At 33.1% G+C, this 22,671-nt stretch overlaps 1 protein-coding gene across 3 annotated transcripts in view; it reads left to right on the top strand.

Annotated features, from left to right (window-relative positions):
• Positions 1 to 18,939, top strand: part of LOC106466877 (C-terminal-binding protein-like) — a 91,326-nt gene extending 72,387 nt beyond the window's left edge. For all 3 annotated transcript variants that reach the window (XM_013927181.2, XM_013927180.2, XM_013927179.2), the window contains exons 7-9: positions 6,485 to 6,709; positions 11,853 to 11,984; positions 17,075 to 18,939. In XM_013927181.2, the coding sequence (XP_013782635.1) occupies positions 6,485 to 6,709; positions 11,853 to 11,984; positions 17,075 to 17,424 (707 nt within the window). In that variant the 3' untranslated portion in view covers positions 17,425 to 18,939. The remainder of the gene's footprint in view (positions 1 to 6,484; positions 6,710 to 11,852; positions 11,985 to 17,074) is intronic.
• The last annotated feature ends 3,732 nt before the right edge of the window (positions 18,940 to 22,671 follow it).

The following is a 22,671-nucleotide window of genomic DNA, read 5'->3' as shown; positions in this document are numbered from 1 at the left end:
CTATGTTCTTTGGTGCATTATTTAATTAAATTAAAATTATTTAATGCACTACTACCATTAGTATAAAAAAGTAGAGAAAAGTAAAAAAAAAGAATACTCAGGTAAGTACTTTATTTCTTGTTTTTCATGTTTATTCTTTATTTATTAATATAAAAGTAACTAAAATGTAACAATAGAGATCTCTTTAGGTTAGTTAAGATTAGATTAGATAAAATAAACAATAATAGTTATATTATAAAAATATTTTACAAAGCACATACATGAGCACTTTAGAGTAGCTTTTGGATAATGTAATTTGATAACATAATGTGAGCTGCACTTCCCCAAGTGACTTACAACTTATAATGGTGCAAATAGTAGTTAGACAGTTTCAAAGAGCAATAAAATTTAATTATAAATTGATGTACACTGTTATGAGTTTAAAGGTACTTAGGATAAAGAAATGTAGTTTCACACAACATTTGGACTCATGCTAGAAAGAAAAGGGGGGTAATTTATATTTCTTTCTCTCTCTTTTTTTCTGGTGGTTATGAGGTCAGTCAAGTTGACTTACCTTGTATAGCTAGGGTTGAGAAAATAACAGATGAAATATAAAGTTGTATTGAAAACAAACATTTGAAATGTTATTTAGGAGGTTTTAGCAACTACACAAATGACATTTGAGATTTTTGATATGAGGAAAATAATTTTAAATTTTAACATGAAAATTACTTTGCACACAGACTATCCAAAACAAATACTCAATATATTGATGGACAAATCTTTATTTTATTTTATTAAAAATACTTCACTAAAAATATGATTTTTTGTATGTGAAAGACTGCCAAATTTTGTGAAGATATACACACTATATTGAAAGTTAGAAGTATTAAATTTATAAAGACTTTAAACAAGTACAAAGAAGTCATGTGGTTGGTCAAATTAACCAAGCCCATGTCTTCCACCACAGAAGAACCCCACCCTTTATCTCTCTGATTCTCACAGTTTTTTGCTAATAAACTTCACTTCACTGATGGACATGTTTAAAGCCAATAGAAAGAGTAAATTCTCCTCTACATCTTGCTTGCAACCATCCTTCTGATTTTGGTGTGGAAAGTATTCACTTGATAGAAATTCCTTGTCATGTAATCATGGTTTTACTGCTCTGAACAACTAACTGAACTTTTTATCTATTTATAGCTTATTAGAAAGGAAGGTAAAGTATATTAGTTTTGGGATATTCTGTTCTAATTCCTGATACACTTTTTATGTTCTACAATGCGTATGTGAAAGCTACATGAAATTTTTTTTTGGATACCCATAAGTACTTGTGAGGCTTAAGATAGAACATTAAATATTTTTACTCTAGTGCAAACAACTCGAATAGAGAGTGAGTAATGGAAATCCTTGTTTTTTATGTATATTTTATTGTTACATACTTTTTAACAAAAGTAACTAAACTATAAAAATAAAACTTCACAGCACAGCCTAATTAAACTACAGTAAAATAAAACATCTAAATTACATTAGCAATAACACTGTGGCAAAATATGACACTATGTTGTTATATTAGCTGTGCAAGAAGCAGCTAATGGGCTCCTGCTGTAACTTATTGCTTTCTACACAATTATTACTGTTCCAATGGTATGACGTACAGTAATAAAACCATAAAATTAAAATAGGTAACCAGTTGCAAGAGATAAGCACTTTCTGATCAAAACTGCAGCCAGTGCAAAGGTAAAAAGGGTATTATTTTATTTCATATTATTCCACTTTTCATTTCACTGCAGATTGTTGATTCCTCTGCAGTTTGTATTAGAGTAGAGAAAAGAATATATAAAGTTTTAATTAAAAACATTTTGTTATTCATTTAGGAGGTTCTAGAGGTTATACAAATGATAGATGAAAAGAAGTATTCTTATTCTTAACATGAAACTCCCCTTTCATTTAGACTCACTCAGTAAAGGATTTAGAAGTTCATAGACAAAACATTAATAGAAATACTTTATTAAAAAGTCTGTTTTTTGTTGTTGTTTTTTACAACATACATGTATTGCTTACTAAAAACTTGTCAAATTTTGTGAAGATAAATACAGTTAATTCAGAGTTATAGTATGTGTAGTGTCAGTTTCAAGGTTGGTCAAATCCACCAACTTCATTCTTGTAATGATAAGAATAACACCCTTCTGATGACTACAATACCATAACAAACACTAACATGTACAAATGTGGTTTAAAAAACTTCATACTCTGAACAACCTTGATTATTTGAAGTTGCATCAACACAATTTCCTTCTCTTACAGTCTAAGTAATATGCTCTGCAATCAGTAGGGTACTCATCATCTGAATGCATTTGCCACACTTTTGAATATCAAGTTACCTCTTTTTTGGTCTTTGGTTTCTCAGGCCCTAGCTGTGGATGCTTTCAGCCAGGATTGGACCAACTGGTACCATTATGTTTATCCTCCCAGCCAATTTCTTTTCATGGTGATTTTGGTCATCCATGCCACTCCATGTCAGGTCCTTACTGGCCTGCACAACCTTGATTCCTTCAGCTACAAACTCTCCTTCCTTTCACTCTATCTTTATTATGTCAACCTTGATCACCAGTCCTTCATCCTGCCTTTCGTACCCTCTGTCTTCACACCTGACATTTATCAAGTCCCTGGCAAGCAGATGTGGATTGTCTAGGTGTGTCACTTCTTTTTTAGCATGGTTTATTCTACCTTCGTATATTGAGGTTTATCACCATAAATGGAACGTCTTCTGCCATTGGTATTTGAGTCAGGGTTTTTTTCCCCCTTCTTGGCCCACTGTTCCTCTTATGGATTTCTTCATGTGGCTGTTCAATCTTGGGACTTCTGTCTCTTCCATAGCTGGTTATTAGGCAGCCTTATACCACACCTTCCATGTTTTCCAGTACCATTTGGTGTTTTCTTCTCCTACACTCTCCTTTTTGTTGCATTCCTTGGAATGTCAGTATTGCTCTTCACTGCCTATCCCTACCTCCATTTGAACCTTTCTCCTCATGTTCTTTTTTTCACTTATCCCTTAAGACTTATTTCCTACTCCTTTTAGCCTGTAGGCATCGTTAATTATATATATTTGTCATCAATGATTCATACACTGTATCATTCCCCCCATGTGTTCTCCTTTATCCAAATTGGTCTTTCCTTCCTAAAATTTCAGCAGTTCATGAAGGACATTCTTTTGTTTCACCAATTTCATTTCTATCCATATTCCACCTTTATTTGGATAAACGTCTATGTCCCACAAATGCTCTGTATTGTTACCTTGCCCGCATAGCTTCCTCCCATGGTTCACATTCCCATTTTTTCATTCTGGCAACAGTCCTCTGTTTGTGACCTTTCTCTTTTTTACCCTTACCATTTGTGCTCATTAACAGGTTCAATTGGCATATTCTTCCATGTCTCCTTCTTCCCAAAATCTGTTCCAGATGTTGTTGCATCAGATCTGGTGTCCATTGGAGGAAATTCTTCAGTCGAGCATGAGGACTACACCTCATACATTCATCTCCTATTATCTTCATCAGGTGGCTGTTTCTTCCTTATTGAAGTACTGTCTTCCATTTGTCGCCATCCTCCAAACTTTGATGAGGCTGTGACTGGGTAAGTTATCATTTTTATATGTGTGATTTTTCATTTCAGTGGCCTGTCCCTTTTCATTTAGAATCCTACTTGGTGGTGAGCATTCCTATTTTTCAAATCTGCACTGTACAGCCAAATTGTATACCCATGGCCTATAATGCACATTGTTGAGATGGGATGTTCCACAAGATTGCTCATAGGTGTCCTTGTAATTTGGTTGCTTCATAATATGCCCATTCAAGACCATACTCCTCCATGTACTTATATGAGTAAAGCAGAAGGGGATAGCTGCCCATCTCTGCCATCAGTTTGATTAAATAACTCAGAGTTGGTCTGCTTTTCAAAATAGGGTTTTTTGTGGTCACCCGTTGCACTGGCTCTGATGTTGACATTTCTCAAGACCCTCCACTGCATTTTGTCCCCTTTTTGATATTCTAGTGGAGTATGCGAGTCGTTGCTGCTTCTGAGCTGTTGGGATAGTGCACCATGGAGGAAGGACTCCTCCTCAATGTGATCACCTACATTTAGTTGAGAGTAGGGGTTGGTGTTCTGCAGGTGTAGATGATGTTTGATCCTCCAATTATGTGCTTCACCTCTATGTGGTAGATCCCACGAGGTTGATGTTGCACTCAGTTTCTGTGCAGTTCTTTACAAAGGATGAGGTTGCTTATATTTTACAGATTTGACCCACTTCTGTGCGGTGGGACTCGGAGGGTAGTGTTGAACTCCAACATCTTTATGGTCCTATCCAAAGGATGATGATGTGCATATCTACAACTAATTACACTCCATCTCCATGGATTGGGTTCTGGAGGGTGAGTTTAGGTTGCCTTTATTTTATGGATGCAATCCACTTCCATGTGGTGGGACCTGGAGGTTGCAATTGTGCTCCAACCTTCTTGCAGTCCTATCCAGAGGGTGATGATGCTTGGGAGTAGATCTTTCACATTGCAGTTAACCCCTTCATTTGAGATCCCTTAACCTACCATCATCTGGATGTCAGTTCCCAATGAGTGGTTTTGGATTAGAGCTGGATCAATCAACATAAATCCACACACGTGTTGATTGTGTTTCCCCTTCCTCACTCAATTTGCCTCATGATCTCCAACTGTGGGTCCCGGAGGTTGATGTTGCACCTGGTTTCTGGTTCTCCCTATCGTGCTCCACCTCAGAGAGTTTTCATTATCTGAGGCTGATTTTGTGTAGTGGGGTGCCAGTCTGATTGGGTTTCAGTTTGATGTGATCTGCCACATTGGCACATCTCTTCCTACTGTTATTTGGATGTTGGGTTACTGGATTTATCATTAGTTGTAGATTTGTGGACACAGGCCCATTTTGTAGATCAGTTTTCACAATATATACTTCTGTTCTACTTAACTTGAGGTGAAGATGGTGTGGACCCTCCTCCTACCACTGTTCAGAGGTACCTTTCCCGAAACTGCTTGGTTTTGAACTGGGGTTGACCAGCTGCATACGATCTGTTTCCATAGCCACTCTACGCTTTGGAGCACATTTATTTTAGCTTTCCTCATATTCTTGTTCTTCTACATTTTTTCTTCTGCAGGATTGAGATTCCAGTATACTGTGTTTCAGATTCCAACCCACCCAGTTTTCTCTCCCCTTTTTGGTTGTATTCCTCCATGTGTATGCAGTACTTTTTTTCCACACTGGACACAGAGTATAACTGGTACAATCTCCTATGTGTGTTCCTTTCCCAACAAGGATCACACTTCAGAGGTGTTCTTCAGATACTTTCAAAGGATAGTTTTTTCTATCCCTTGCATCAGTCCCTTTTCCTATGTGCCTGTGAGATGAGGTAATGTACCATATTGAAAGTTATTATTTTCCTATACTGAAAATACATTTCCAACAGGTACTTACCTCTTCCCAAACTTCTCACCCTTCCTCTGCACCGAAATCTGGTGCTTTCTTTTCTGCTTAATTTTGATGTGATTGTTTAGTAGAATCAAATAGAGGGAGTCACAATCGTCAGGAGGGTGTGTGGCACTCCTATTGGTGGAGGCCTATCGCATGATGATTTACGTGAAAGAAACGGTTGAACCATGTTGAAAAATGTTTGCAAATAGAGGGCAGCACTGTGAGCAAAGGAAGTATCTATTAGAAATATATTTTCAGTATAGGAAAATAATAACTTTTGTCTTGGAAGACACACTGTCTCTTTATCTTGTCTCACTTATGTCTAGTAATTTTTGTCTCTGGGTAGTCGTCATTGACTGAATTTAAAATAGCTCATCAACATTATTTTCATAAACATTCTTACTGTTGTAATGAATGCTATTAGACTGTTCAAAAAAAAAAGAAGTAACTTCAGTGTTACACATGCATTTATATAACTTACAACAGTCAAGTCATGTAAAATAACTAGTGAAAAAGAACCTAATCAATGTGCCCTGAATACATGTATCTCAAAGTGGTATAATAATGAATACTTTGGTAGTGACTTAGTAGTATTTGTTTATATCTAATACAATTAATGCTGATCACGCAGTTGTGTACATATGTAGTAATATTTTTCAAAAGTTAAGGAGACAATCTGTATGAGAATCATTCAATCATACTTTGGGCACGAGCAATTTATAAGTATACTCAATTTGTCACATGAAACTATATAACCACATTAATAAAAATAGAGATTGAGGTTTCTTCGGGTTAGAAAGGTTAGTCATAAGGTAGGCTAATATTTTAACTGTTCATATTCCATGTAGTACATTAGCTATATTCAGTTATAATCTTGTTAGATTAAAAGCCTATATACAGATTAGCAGTGAAATAAATATCTTACATTTCATATTTGTTTTAATGTATAGTTTGTGTGGAAACATTGTAACAAAGAGGATAGTGTAAGCTCATAATTTTAAATATCTTTCACATTCAGGTCGGGTTGGCACAGCTGTAGCCATAAGAGCTAAAGTGTTTGGATTCAATGTGATTTTTTATGATCCATACCTTCCTGATGGAACTGACAGAGCACTTGGCATAAACCGAGTTTACACACTTCAAGAACTGCTGTTTCAAAGTGATTGTGTCTCTCTCCATTGTACACTAAATGAGCACAATCATCACCTAATTAATGAATACACCATTAAACAGATGAGACCAGGTAAGCAAATTGCTTTTTTCTTCTGTTGGAATGGCTAAATTAAGATTAATAATTACCAATAAATGAAAACCAATAACTTGACTTTATGGGACATCAGTAGATATAAAAATGTGATGAAAATCTGTGATTTGCCCCTGATTAAGAAAGGTCTACTCTTTGAAAGACCTCAGGTTATAGGGTATTCTTTCAGTTGAGTTTAACCAAACAAACAAAAACCCCACAATATACAGTTCTTAAAATCACTTTAACCCTTTCTAGTCTCATTTCTTGTGTTGTTTATGGTGCTCATGACAATATTTAAGTTTTAATTAATTTCATTTGAACTCTCCATTAACCCTACTGAGTTGGGTCTTCCTATTATGGTCACAGGTACAAGGCCATGTCATCATGTTTGTAGATTCCCATTCAAAATTTTATTGAATTACTATTTTATGAATGTATATCAATAAGTTTGGGATCAAATTGTAGATTATAATTCAAATCTTTATATTATATATTAGTTACTTTCTTAATTTAAAAGTAAATATGAAAAAACCTAAATATTGATTTTCGTGTGTCACGTGGTATGTTGAATGCAGCATTGGTTCAAATTAGATTATTGTAATGTCCAAATACAAAGTCTATATTTTCTTACAAATTAGATACTCAAATTACCAATATTGACAAGCTAGAACATAAGGTAAGAACCTCATATCTTTTCTATATTCTGAGATACTAATATATTTATTAAATCAACCAAGGTGGCCCCACCCACTTCTTCCATTTTTGAAAATACTTGCTTATGCACACCTACTTTACCTATTGATATGTGTACAACCAATGAAAAGCCCAGAATGTCCCCGTAGTGGTTTTCCCAGCCTCTGCAAAATACTTGCATGAGAAACTTTTTTTTTCATTGTAGATTCCAAGTGGTAAGGTTAGACATTAGTGAACTTGAAATATTATATTTTTTAGACCGAAATACAGCTTAGATACTAAGCTTGATATATTATAGTGGAATACTTTGGTACTGATATAGTAATTTATAATTTTGTTGTTATTTCAAAATGCATATATGTAAAACCTAAAAAATTATTTTGTTTTACATCCTCCACATGCGAAATTTGATATAAGACGTAGCAATTTACCATAAGCAGCAAACGAGTAAAAAGTTTGTAACTAGAAGAGATAATTGTTTTCTATACTTTTTTTTTACTGTTCTATGTTTTAAGAAAAATAAATGAAATTTAAGAATGTATTTGTAAATAGTAATAACATATATAATGTACTGTAACCAAAATGTGACTGTATTTTACAAAAAAAAATTTCCACTTGAACACAGTCAAGACAGGTCACTTTGTAAAGGCCAGTTTTATATTCTTGAATACGATAATGTGAGTTCATGTGCACCACATCATTGCAACTTCTGTTATGTGAGTCAGGCACGACTGAAAGGTCGATAAAATGAAGTAGCAGATAAAATATAAAGTTTTTCTAAAAGAAAAAAAGGTTTTATCATTAACTGCAGGTTATAAAGATTTTGCATGTGAAATTTGAAAATTTTTGTGATGCATAAAAGTGTTTTTAATCTTAAAATCAAAATTACTTTGCATTTTGGATAGTCAACATTTGAAAAGAAAAAATGCATGAGTAAAACATTACTTAAAAAATCTTAAAACTTAATAAACAAAATTGATATTTTGCATAAAAAAGCCTTGTGATGTTTACTGATAATCTGCGAAAGTTCATAAAGATATGCTTACTGTATTCAAAGTTATAGCATGAAAACTATAACAAGCACAAATTGGTTATAAGATCAATCCCTGTGACCGAGCCCATAGTGAAGAGAATTAAATCACTGTCAAAAATAAAATTTGAAGATTTAGAGTTTATGAACAATTGTATGTAATTTTATTTCATAAATGTGATGTAGTAGAGATAAATACTACAAAAAACAATTGTGTAGTAATGTAACTAACTGAGCTGTATACACTGTCCTATGTTACTACACACAGCCATTCATGCTGAGTTGAACTCCATACAAAATTTACGTGTGTAAAGAAGCACAGAGGTGCAACTTGTCCACAATAAAAAGTTTAATGACTAAAACACCATTATTAGCCACTCACAAAATTGAACTTTTAAAAATGTTTTCAGCCCCTTTTGGTGGATTGTACCAATATTTCTCTTGTACAAAGTACAATCTTTTTTTAAAGAAAAAAAATGGACGAAAATGTATTTTTGTGGGGGTTTCAAAGTTTCGAGTTTGTAGTTAGGAAATATACTGATGATTTTGGTCAAGGATCAGAGTCAACATTACTCGTGTAATGTTGGCAAGGATAATTGTACAGTAGACTGTGATGCTGTTTTAAGTAAAGGTCTGTTACAGGGTGCTAGTTGTCCGTCGGCCAATATAGAGGTTTAAGTTGGATGTCTAAGGAAGTTTTTAGTCGTCTCAGACAACAATTATAATGGAGCCTTGAGCAAGTGATTGTGTGTATGAGAATGTTGATGACATAACAAGAGCTGAAGAAGACTTTAGCAGAAAATAACAGCTTTTTATCAGTTTGTGTAGGTCCCCCTTGTAAGTTAAGCAGAGTGAGAGTAAAATCAAACTGGAAATGTATCCAAGTAGAATTAAATGTTACATTACTTTAATCTGTGAAATCCTAACCCATACTTGGGTTTTGTTAACACCTTAAACCCAAGCAGACACTGCCGGTGTTTGGCTGAAAACTAATCCAACCTATGTTATTATCTACGTATTATAAATAGACTGGAAATTTTATAAGCTATTGTGATAATTATTAGGACATCATGAAAATAATCTCAACAGAATATGCAAAACACTATGGGTTTAAAGAGGTAATGGAGCTGTTGAATATTATACTCAAAATCCATTCACACTTAACAGGAACAAATGCTATTAAATGCTTAAGGGGAGCACGAGAACAATAACTTTTAACAAGAGGTACACTCAAGAGTTACTTGGGCTCTAAACTTAATGTAACAATGAAAAAAAAGTATAAAGAAAATATGGCACAAACCTTCAGTTTCTCCCAGATACTTACTGAAATGCAAATGTGAAAAACTACATAAAACTTAAGGGGAACAAAAACTGTGTATTCTATCTTGTTGTTAAACATCTCTATATCCTGTGCAACTCCTCTAATAATCTGCTCTCCCAAGCTCCAACACTGTCTTAAATATATTAGTAAACCCTTGACATTTGGTGCATGGAACTAAGTTTGCAAGCCTCATTTATGTTCTTTTGTGTTAGTTTAAAGGTGATTTATCTTTAAGCTAGTAAATAGTAATTTTGTAATTGTTGTCAAATTTTAGTCATGAAGCTAATTTATTGATAAATATGAAATTATATTCTTGTGTAATGTCCATAACTATAAAAATGTGCATTTTCATTGGACCACTCCCATAGTTAAGCAGTGGTTTTTAAACTTTTCATCCAACAAATATTTCATGTATCAAACTACAATGTAGTGTTTACAAAATTATAGAAATGCTTTAAAGATATAAACTTCTTTTTGTTACTTTTGAAAAACTTTTCATAATTGTATTGACACAACTACTGTCAGTATTAGTGTTGTTGTATCATTGAGCAGGTTTAATTCTTCCTTAACATTTGCTACTGTCACTTGTCCACAGTTGTACTTATAGTCCTAACTTCACAAATAACATTTTTGTTTTCAATAGAAATTTACTTGTACAATTTCACACTAGTCAATTGAATAACTGAGATAATACTATAACTAACATAGATCTGAATATTTCACTAACTTCTCAATCACTGAACAAAATGAAAATTGCCAACTCATTATCTTCCATTTCACTTTCAGGTATTTGTTGAAATTACTAGATTTCAATGTCAAATGTACAACTTTCTAGGTATTCTAAGACTACTTTCATAAACTTTTTTATTTTAACATTATCATGGTGATTATCAGCTTCCCATGGCAAACATCCAAGTTAAGACATTGAAAATATAGTTTCCAATAGTATGGTTATCAAAAAAATCTAGAAAAGCATATTATTTTTGAAGATCTTAAAACTCTTGGAAAATCCAATGTTTTGGTAATGAAATCATTAAAAGCCAGAGTGGTAAGCTTGAAGGCTTATAGTGCTAAACATCGGGTTTTGATATCCCAGATATCCCATTGTGTAGCTTTGTGCTTAACAATAAACAAAAGTCGGAGAAAATTTTAAAACCAAGATTATTTTGACAGCTGTCGTAAATACCCACATATAGTGCACAGTATATCTTTTGGCCTCACATACTATGAAAAATCAATTTCCCCATGTATAGTGTGCAGAGTGATTCTAACAGCTCATTGGCCTTTGTGTAGCGAGTGGTGTATTGTTGTGTTGATAAGTAATTGATTGTGTGTGTATAAGTGAATAACTTTGCCAACTGTTTAACCATATTATTTAATGAACAAACAAATGCTGAACTTATGATCGCCTGTAATTTCTGTATACCTGTTTTTAAACAATGCTCTGTACTTAAAGCATAGGAGAGAGTCTACAATTGAATGTTACTGTGAATGTATTGTAACGTAGGATAGTAAAATCATCTTATCACCCACCACAAAAAGCTCTCAAAAATCAAAAAAAAAGTTTTGCCCAATTATATTTTGACTGATTCTTTTTTGCAAATATTGGTATATATACCATGAAGTTTGTTTGATTGACAAAATGAATCTATTACACATGCATGACTTGAAGTCTGAAAGATAAATATGAGGAGTTCAGACCTTTGTTTATTCCTCTTTTTTGTGGGTCTTTTTTTTTACTTCTTGTGAGCTGACAGTGACAAATAATGACTACTTCAGAAAATAAGATGTCTGAGGCAACATTCATGGAAATTTCAACTGAAAAATACTGTCCCTCGTGCTCATATTTGAGCCCAAAATTATTGGAAGTGCACACTATACATGGGTATTTATGTTAATAAAATTATTTTTTTCTTTTCTTGGAAGTTCATAGCATCTAACACTTAATCACCATTTTAAAGCTATTGTTTCCAGTCATTGTAGTTTTCCAGAACTATGAGTTATGAAAAGTCAGGAAAATTTTTAAAAGAAAGTGTGTAATTTTGTTCTATGATATTAAGAGAAATTTGGAATATTAAAGTTGATACATTTTTCAGGTGCCTTCCTAGTTAACACTGCTAGAGGAGGATTGGTGGATGAAAATGCCTTAGCTTTAGCCCTTAAAGATGGCAGGATCCGAGCCGCTGCATTAGATGTCCAAGAAAATGAACATTATGGCATTCATGCTGGTGAGTAGAAGATTAAAACTTTAGTTTAGTAGAAACCAATATGACGGAGTAAATTTATAAATCAGTATTGTATTTTTGTTCAACTTACAATGTTTATATACAAGTACAGCAACTTTAGTCTCTGTTCACAGTCTCAGTCAAATTGACTGGCCTTATATCTATCAAGCTAAACATAATAATGTTTACTATAATTCTGTTATTCACAAACAAAAAACAAAAATAAAACAGATTTTGTAATAAAGTATTTTTGCTTAAGATTTGTCTGTGAATTCATGGAGCCTTTACCAACTCAGTCTGAATGAATGGCAATTATTTTTGCTAACAATAAATATATTTCTTTTTTAACTTGTACTCTTAATATTTCATTTACATAACCTCTAGAACCTCCTAAATTAATCTAAATAATATTTGATAACATTTTATTCTTTATCTTTTTTTTTCCCCCTCTACACTATTGAAAATTCATCATTGTACAGTGAAATAAAAAATTGGAAGATATGAAATAAAATCAGCAGTGATTTTTTCTCTAGACTGAGTATATTGTAATGGACAATTACAGCTACATATCCTAACAGCTTCCGCTTTCTAAACTTTTTAACATTTTATTTTTTATTGATTTATTACTGTTTGAACTGTCTTCAGTACTGTGACAAGTAGGATATCACCTAATGGGAGAGCAGAGAGCTTAGGATAAACAAAGTATAGGGTTACTTCATGCAGTGTTAAACCATGTGTGTTCATTGAAAAATATTAATGATAATTTTTTTATTTTAATTACTTCAAAATGTATGCTTTATTTCTAATAATGTGATTGATATGAAAATTAAATGTTAATAACTAACATTTCAGATTTTTTGATTAAAATTAAATTGTTATAATTATTTATAATAGTGTGGAGGCAGTCTTTTGAAAAGGACCCTAAATTTTTAGTTTGTTCAACCCAAGGGAATAACAGCAAATACCATGCTAAAATCATTAAACATACCCCTTTGATCAATTCCAAGGCGATGGTCGTTAAATGCAGATATTAGAAAATGTGCATTTTCACCACTCTCATAACTATATTTATTATTATTTACTTTTTTTTTTCCTTCTCTTCTTCTTCTTCAACTTGTACTGAAGATTGTTGCAAATTTTCACTTGCCACTAGCCTTGATACTCCTACTTTTCTGCATGGTAACATGCAAATGATTATGTAGCAACCCTCCACCAATAGGAGTGCAACATTATCCCTATTGTAACTAGCGCCCTCTAATTTTGCAGCTGTTAAACACTTCTCAATGGGCAGTCCTATTGAATATACAAGTTTTTGCTTGAGGTTTGATTCACTTATCCATAAGTTTTTACTTTCTTAATTTTCTATTTTATACTGTTTTTATACTGTCTATTTTTAAATTATACTGTTCTGTATTGTTTTCGTTCTCTTTTGTGGAAAGTTATGAATTATTTTATTTATCTTCTCTGCTATTTCATTTTTGTGAGTTATGCACTAGCAGTTTCAGGTGGTCATGACTACAACTGCTGCAGCGGAGTCACCAGCCACATGCAATGGGTGTGAATCATGATTCTTGGCCCCTGCAGTGACGGCTCTGTAAGGAGTTGATTTCATGCAACAAAGAGCATAAACTGTTGATTGTCCTATCACGGTTTCAGTAATATAGAAGTTTTGAATTTGGATAGCCTTTTTCCCCCCTTCTGAATATGCCTCTCGGTTGCATGTCATTTTGGGGGACTTGCATAGACCTCTTTCCCATTTGGTGAATTTGATTATTCAGGTATATTATGTTCTGTCCTTTTCTCTATTTTTCTATGTTCCCATCTCTGCTCTTCTCAGAGACTTTGGTTCATTATTTTAGTTTTGGGGGATCATTTACATTCAGGGGTTGAGGTTGGTATGCCTTGACACCCACATACTGTGAAAGATCAGGTTTTGGATTATCATTGTTCCCTTATTTGAACTCACAGCATTAATGTCGCTTCTTCTATAGTGGGGATCAGACCTCAATAATTTGATTACCTTTTCCCATATTTATCTTACTTTGACCACCCTTCTGGGGTCAGGTTTGGTGTCGGCCAAAATCCTTCAGTTTGCCCATGTTTTGGAGGTCTTTGGTGGTCGATTGATGGGTACTGAAAGTTGTTTAATTATGACTGATCTTCTAATTCCATTCACTTTCCAAATTGCCTCACAATCCCATTTCCATCCCCCCTCATTGGGATTCAATTTTCTTGTTTGGCTGATTCATTCCAGGGGCTTTCATTTCCACCATTCTGTGGATGTGTGGCTGCTTGTTCATTGAAAGTAGAAATTCTGGACAATCTTTTGAATATTCAAGGTAGTAATATTCAGTTATCAAATTATGATCCAGTTAGAGTAGTCAGGTTATGAGTTACAAAAAAAGAAAAGAAAGGGATGGCTTTGTCAACCATATATATACCTAGGGCTAAGAAGCCAAAGGAGTGCTTCAGCTCCCACAGGAGTTCTTGAACAAGTACAGTATATTAGTTTAACATGTAAATATGAGAAAGTTTTTGAAGTTATACAGTTAAAGTTCTTGGTAATCATGCACAGGAAGTGTTGGAATATTTTAAATCTAGTCACAGTTCAGGGTATATTATTTAGCAGAAGCAGAACTATAGAAGACTTAGACACTAGAAGTGCAAATATATTAGTCACCTATAAACTCTGTTATTCATATTCATTCAGCTGTGATGTAAAGACTTAAGTAGTCATATCAGATTTTGAGCATGCTAGTCAAACTACACAGACTAGTTTTGTGACTGCAGGGGAGTATTTTAAGAAAGAAGTCTACTTTATGTGGCAAAGCAATGTCAAGGTTATGATTTGAACTTGTACCTTTTTTCTCCTTAAGGTACAAATATTTACATATTATAAAGGCTTTATAATATGTAAGAAAAATTTGTAGCTTAAGGAGAAAAAAGGTGGATTGTTTTAAATACTCATTGACCTAAAATCTTATCTAGAGCTCTGGTCATCTAGAATAAATCAACCTAATAAACGGAGCAAAGCCGGGTACTTTCACTAGTCAACAATAAAAGAATAACTTTAACACAAAAGCAAGTATATTTAATGTTTTTTTTTTCAAAACAGTATCTCTACATAGAAAGTAACAAACGATAAATTTAATTACTATTTTTAAAGCCAAAACTAGATACTATTTAGTAAGTTTTTGCAAAATTTCATGCATCTTGGTTAAATAATTTGACTCTTAGGAAGGGGGGAAAAAACCAATGGATATCAGTTTACACCCATTCAATCTGGAAAGGGTTGATTGTTTGAACTATTTTCAAGAATCCTAGCAGCAAGGTAAGTACAGAGGGTTCAGTACATTATATTAAAGCGATTTTGAATATGCAAATCAGCAAGTCACATGGCAAGAACAGTTGATATAAAGTTGCAGTGGAATAGAACATATCAGAACTACACTTTGACGTTGTTTGGCATTTCGATTGCTTTTAGGAAGGGTATCTAACAGTCTGTTCTGAATAAAAATATTAAGAGCATAAAAATATGTTCAGATCAGGGATTTAGGATTTCTAAGATGGGGATGCCATTTGCACTTAATGACATTGAAAAAACAAAATAATATAGATCAATTTGAGACACCAGGCTACTTTGAAAAATAACTCGAACAAGTTGTATCCCAGATGTGGTAAAGAAAGCGAGAATCTACAAACACAAAGGTTAGTGGCAAAAACCATCCACATGCCTCAAGCAACAGTATGCAACATAATCAAGAAGGATCTCTACCTGGAAAAGTGACAAAAATCATGCCTATACTAGTTATCTTTACATGACATCTGTCACATCTGCTTAGTCATCACACACCTGAAGCAAACTAGAATGAAACAGTTATTCATCTGAAGACATACCAGTCAAGTCAACCAGTTCTTGGTTGTAGATTTCTTTGTAGTCAGACTGTTGAACCAGGTGCTGGGAGACACTTGTATTCATACACTAGATGTGTTGTGGAGAGCACCAGAAAGGAATGGTGTGCTTTGGACATGACAGCATTATGATGAAATCTTTTGCACTAGAAACTTCTACAAAGCTTTTGTTGTGATACATGAGCATCAGGTAGATCTTGGCTAGATGTGGTGACATAAACTATGAAAGTGTGGTGAGGCTCCAAAAATTTTAATTTAATGTACTCAACTTGTGTATGATAAATGTAATTAGTGTTGAATAGGTTGGATTTGAGGTAAAGATTCTTTCTTAGTGCCTGTGGATAATTTTACAACAAATTGTCTGTATTATACCTTTATCATGTCACTTTAAGTTAATATATATTAAAATAACATAACTTTATATTAAAGTACTTAACCTTATATTAACGATGACTTAAGTTGAAATTGGTTGCATAGCCTGTATTAATAATTGGATTTCTATTACCATCTATCTCATCAGTTAAATACATTTAATGAAATTGCTTTTTATATACTATAAATAAGCCACAAAAAACTCAATGATGCAGACAAGATCAAGTAATTTTTTTGTTTATTTTACTTTTTTGTGTGTGTGTGTGTATTATATTTTATTGATATTTTGGAAAACTAGTTTCAACATTAAGACTGATATTTGAACAAGTGCATTATAGAATAGCTGGAAATTAAACAAAGTGATAGAAACTTTGTAGTTTTATGAAGTGCTAATAGTTTTCAAAGAATAATTGCTTGTAAGCTTACAGCTAAGTAAATAAAGATGTGTATTCTTGAAAAAATTTGAGGTTACTTTATGGTGAAAGTTGTTGGAAATAGCACTATAACAATATTCTTCAAGCTTTGGAATTTTAAGACTGCAACATTTATTGCTTTTAACTTTTGAATGTTTGTTCTGTCACCTCTTTTAATTGTACCCCTTAATTCAAAATTTATGATAAATTCACAACCACATTTACAGTAAAATGGAATTCTTATTTCAAACTGTACATAAATACTGTAAATGTAACTTGTGTTAAAAATGTAGCCATCATTAAGAGATAAGATAAAAATTTGACACTGCTGAAAATGGATAACAGCTATTAGTTTCCTACCAAATCTTAAAAAAAATGTATTCCTACTTTTTATAGGTCCTTTAAAGGATGTTACAAACTTGATATGTACACCTCATGCAGCATGGTACAGCGATGCTAGCTCCACAGAATTGAGGGAAATGGCTGCATCTGAAATAAGACGAGCAATTGTGGGCCGAATTCCTGATTCATTACGCAATTGTGTCAACAAGGAGTACTTAACACCAAGTGGGTTTGGAGAAAGCATGAATGGAGCTGCTGGTTACAACTATAATCCCATGGGTATTCCACATTCTACAACATTGGAACCATTATCTACAACCCCATCTGTTTTAACTCCTCATTCTACACTTCAGGATGCCCCCACTCATATGACCTCCAAGCCTGAAAGTTCAGAAGTCCATTAATATCTGTGTGTGCCAATCATGAGAACTTCTTTAATCAAAAAAAAACTTTCTGGGTATAAGTTAAATTCTGACTCATGTTTGGATAAAAACATTTTCCACCATGTTGATATCTTTGTAACACCTCAGTAACATAATGACAGCTACATTTGTTTTTTGCAGTAAATTGACTGTATGTACTGTCATTGATTCTTCATAGTCCATCCTGGTTTTGTGTAACTTGCTAATAGAATAATTGATCCAGTATGTTTTATTTTATTATGGTTTTCAAGATCATTATATTACCAACTGTACTAGGAAGGAAACTTTCAACATTTGAAACAACAAACAAAATATATTGACTTCATTCACTTATCCTTTCTTTTTTCAGTTTAATATGCTTTTAAAATAGAGCTGTATGTATTTGGTGATGCATGACAAATAAGGCTAACTTTGCTATTGGAATAAAATGAATGAAAAGGTATGGTTGTGATGAAGTCCACACAGGAAATTTAACAGAAATGTTATTATTCTAGCACCTTATTAAGACATATATATATTAAAACGCACACACAGCTGTGTGGATACGCTTCCTAAACCTTGTGATTCACAATAATTACTGGCTATTTGCAACATGAGAAGTTTTACTCAGATTTACCTGTAATTGGTGTTATATGCCTAATTGACTGACTAAAAATATAAAACCTTCACTTAGAATGTGATGGACGTATAAGCACTAGTTAATCAAGTCACCAAATTAAATCAGCTTATAAAGTGAAAGTTTGATCATATTGAATGAAGTAGTTGATGCCACTAACTTTAACTTTTAATCATGCCATTGATTTGGCTCATAAAGCACTTAATGTGAACCTCTAATTTTTTTTCGTTGTCTGTTTCATACACAGTGAGTAGTGGATTGCAATGGTCTGTAATTTCTTAATTTGTTTTCCCCTTATTACTGCATTTAGTGTGTGGAAAACTGTGCCTAATAAATTTTTGATTTGAATGTTATGTAGTATGTGTTCCACAATACAAATATATTTGAAAAGATCATTCCATTTTTCCTTGAGTAGTTTTTATGTTTGTGATTATAGATGACATGTAGGAAGACTTTCATTAGTTTATATGGACTTGGTTTTTATCTTATCCTCTTTAATGTATCATTGACGAAATCTTCCTTCTTTCATGGTACATTCATATAGTGCCTCCATCTTTTACCATTGTGACAGAGTACTGTGTTTGGTATTTTCATAGTAATCAAATAAGGAAGTGAAATAATTATGTAACGATGTAGCTGGTTCCTCTATAGCTTATTTTCGTTAATTATTTGATGATTGTCATGTTTTGTACTTCAGCAGTTATACATGTATCGAGTATTGAAGATAACTGATAGATGGAAGTTGACTTAGTTGATCTAGATTTTATTAGTAAATGTTAGTCTTTTCCTTTGTTAGAGATTCATTTTGTGATGTTCAAATTCATTTAGTTTCTGTGTTTTCATAATGGTGGCAGTGAACAATAAACCCATACCTTCTGTAACTTGCTTTGGCCTGCTTGATTACAAAGGAAACATATATAAATGGTGTAACAGTTTATAAACCAGTCGAAGTTTTTAGTGCTTGAAAGCAGGCACAGTGAATCCAGCCAGTTAGATGTAGATTAGATCTTCCAACAAACTAAGAACTAAAGATTATTTAGCATATCACGTTAGGAAAACAATTATTAACTGCCTTTATTCATGTGTCATATATTACAAATAATGCTAGTTACGAGGACACAGTATCTTTGTAAAATATCTTATGTTTTCAGTGCTGCAGTTACGTAATATAGGTACCACGCAACACCCGAGAGAAACAAAGCATAGTATTCATTCAAATTTAATTATAACTTAATTCTCCTCAGTTTTCTTTACTTTCAGAGCATTGCAAACATATTCAAGCTTCTACCATGTAAATTTATCAAGTACTTTAGAAAATGTTAGAGCCACCTATGCTCAGAAAAGTTTTTTATATTTAAAAGTTGCTGTATAAGAGCATTAATGTGAGAACATCAACAAAATGATGAAAATAAATTTGGCATCAACTTTTTTGAATACATGTTACTGAATGTTTAATATAACATGAGTAAAAATAACCATAAAAACACGGTCATTTGAAATGTATATTATTTCGGATCTTGTTTATTTTTCCAGAAAAGGTTATACTTTGGGTAGAGTGAAATTCACCGACTGATTATAATTAAACATTATTAATTAAAGAATACAGTATATCTTATGAACCTCTTAAATATGTATCATAACAGTAGAATCCTAGCTTTGTACTAGTATCCCTGTTTTGTTTTTTGTTGTTGTTTTAGTATTAGAAACATTGCGTCACACAAAAGTATGTTTTTTTTAATTAATTTGGCTTCATACTACTCACTAGGACGCGTATCTGCATAATGTGCTCGCTTGCAACACTCTGGTACGGAAGTTCTTTATTTCACGGAAAATAATAATTTATTAACTTTAGATATTGGTTTCACTTATTTAACTTCAAGAGAAAAACTTTGAGGAACAGTTTTATAACATTAAAATTTCATATATGTTTTGATTGTATTTTTAATTTAGACTGAATACGTAAAACAGACAGTTCTTGTGCAAAAATGTTAAATAAAATAATAAAACGAAAATCAACGTTCTTTACTTGCACAATCATTTATTTGTAAAGATTAAATATATATAGGAGAAGATGGTGGAATTATTTACACCGAAACATGTAGAGTTTTTAAGTTTTTTAATTTAACTAAATAAATAATTGTGACAAATAAAAAACGTTGATTTTCGTTTATTATTTTATTTAAGTTTAGACTGTTTTTAACTGGTGCAAGAGATGTCAGTCAGAAGTACACAAAAAGTAACTTAACCACATTGTTGCCCTATTACAAGAATGATCACTGATTTGGCCCTTCTTGGGGTCCATGAGCATCATAAAAATTTTATACCAAAAAAAACAGGGAATGTTATAACTCTTATAGGGATATTTTTTTAAAAAATGTCATAGTAACTCATTTTAGGTGGTGATATCGTTGTAGGCTACGTTTTTAATTTAGACCTTTTGAATATTTTTGATCAGAGGGGGTTTTAGCATCACGTGATGAGTGCGCAAATTAATGACTAGAACATTCTTGAAAGTTTGAGAAACGATTTGGGTGATGTGTAAAAACAAGAGTTCGACCTCAAATGATTGATTATTGAGTCAGTCAGCTTTGCGCTGACCATATTGAGTTGATGTCATCGGCGAAATACTCTAAGTACCATCCGTATGGAAAATTATCGAGTAAGTTGAATTTCTATTCAGGCATAATTTATTTGTGAAGTTAGGCCTATCGTGAGTTACGTGAAACTTTTACAGGTTGTAGAGCTTGTTGTCGAAGAAATAAAACGCTTTCGTGGACTGGACTTTGCTTTCTTCATTTTACTGAATTATCCACTAAAAAGAAAAACGCCTAACAATAGGAACTGTCGTGATAAAAACAAATTTCTGACAGAGGCGATATTTTGGTTATTAATATTATACTAATAGACTAGTGGCCAAAAGGCCTCTAAATCTCGGGATACCCCCTATATATGGTATAACAAAATTAGTATTGCTGCTTGTTTGTTTTTAGGTAAGCACAAAGCTACACGGTGAGCCACGTGTTGTGCCCACTACGGGTATCGAAACCCGGTTTCTAGTAGTATAAGTCCGCAGACTTACTTGGGGGCATAATATTGGAGCCTGAAGTCTGCTGATCCCAAAGAGTGGTATTGAACAATGTGTGTATATTTTTTTGTTGTTGTTTGTTTTAACCATTTCCAAGGTAAACAAAACAAATATTGTAATTCGGATACGAGTTTTAGCTTACTTTTAACTCTTGGAAATGTGTCATTTAAGTACCAGGCTATTTTTGACAATTACCCTATATATTTTGATACTATCGAATTCCAGGACACACTAAACCAGAGGGAAGTCCACTTGTCTGGTAAATAGGAACCTTCAAAAGAAAAAGACCCCTATAGCCTCGTTAATGTTTCTCTATTTCTTTAGTACACGTAGAACTTTTTGAATGCATTTTTTTTGCACTTAGAAAATTTTTGAATCTATTGCCTGACTTTGGGATCAATGTTTTTGCTGTACTGCTTACAAATGTAACCCTTTCCCTATATTCTGTTTGTCGCTCAAATATCTATATATCATGTTATATATATTTTCTACAAGTGTGTATTTCTGATTTTACAACATTCTAATGGATACATTAATAAATCTCTTGGTACACGAAACAAATTTTGACCATTATTGGAGCGGTTAGAGACTCGTTACTCGTGGTATTTTCTGGTAAAACTGAATTAACATTAAAATGATAATGGATAGGACCACAAGATAAGAGAGATTCTCTCATGATACTAATTATAATGTAAAACTAGAACTCTTCTGAGTCGTTGATAAATGAAGTAACAAGATCAACTTAACTGCTTTCTCAGTCACATGTTATGTGAGTCTCCTGCACATATTCAGAATAAATATTATAATGTTAAAAGAAGTATATTCTTCTCTACTTTAGACTTGACCCAAGCTGACAATTAAATAATACTGTTGCGTCAGCGAAGTCACATGACTAGTGTCACGCCACGTTTCTAGAACTATCCTGTACCTTGGCGAATGATCTAGCATTTACTAGATATAGGGTAGTCTGGTATATAAAAGAGGGTGACAACGTGACGGGACAATAATGTGTGTGAAGGTAGTGAGTAATTGAACTACAGTCAGAAGTATTGTTGAAGTTAACGTTCGTTGTTAAAACGTTTGTTACAGAGCAACTGTTGAAAATAAGTGTATCGGTAAAGTTATATACAGAAAGAATAAACCAGTTTTATTAAGTAAGGACTTGTGTCGCTAAAATTTCGTTGAAACGAAGTTACGGAAAGTTAATTAACAAACGGAGACCTAACAAATTGGTGTCAGAAGTGGAACAAAAAAAAATGGAAACGAGAGGCGGAAAATCAAACTACAGTTTAGCAGACTTGATGGCAGCAATACAAGAGCAACAAAAGAAACGAGAAGAGAGACAACAGCAGCTGCAAGAAAACCTGCAACAGTGGCAGCTCGAACAGCAAAATAAACAAGAAGAGAGATTACAGCAGTTGTTGGAGGAGAAAGAAAATAAACAAGAAGAACGAGAAGAGAAATTACAGCAGTGGCAACTGGAACAACAAAGGAAACAAGAAGTACAAATGGAAAACATTAGTAAACT

This window comes from Limulus polyphemus, unplaced genomic scaffold, assembly GCF_000517525.1.
Source record: "Limulus polyphemus unplaced genomic scaffold, Limulus_polyphemus-2.1.2 Scaffold2408, whole genome shotgun sequence".
In the NCBI taxonomy this organism is placed as follows: domain Eukaryota; kingdom Metazoa; phylum Arthropoda; class Merostomata; order Xiphosura; family Limulidae; genus Limulus; species Limulus polyphemus.
The sequence above is the reverse complement of the archived record's forward strand: the minus strand, read 5'-3'. Positions and strand labels throughout refer to the sequence as shown.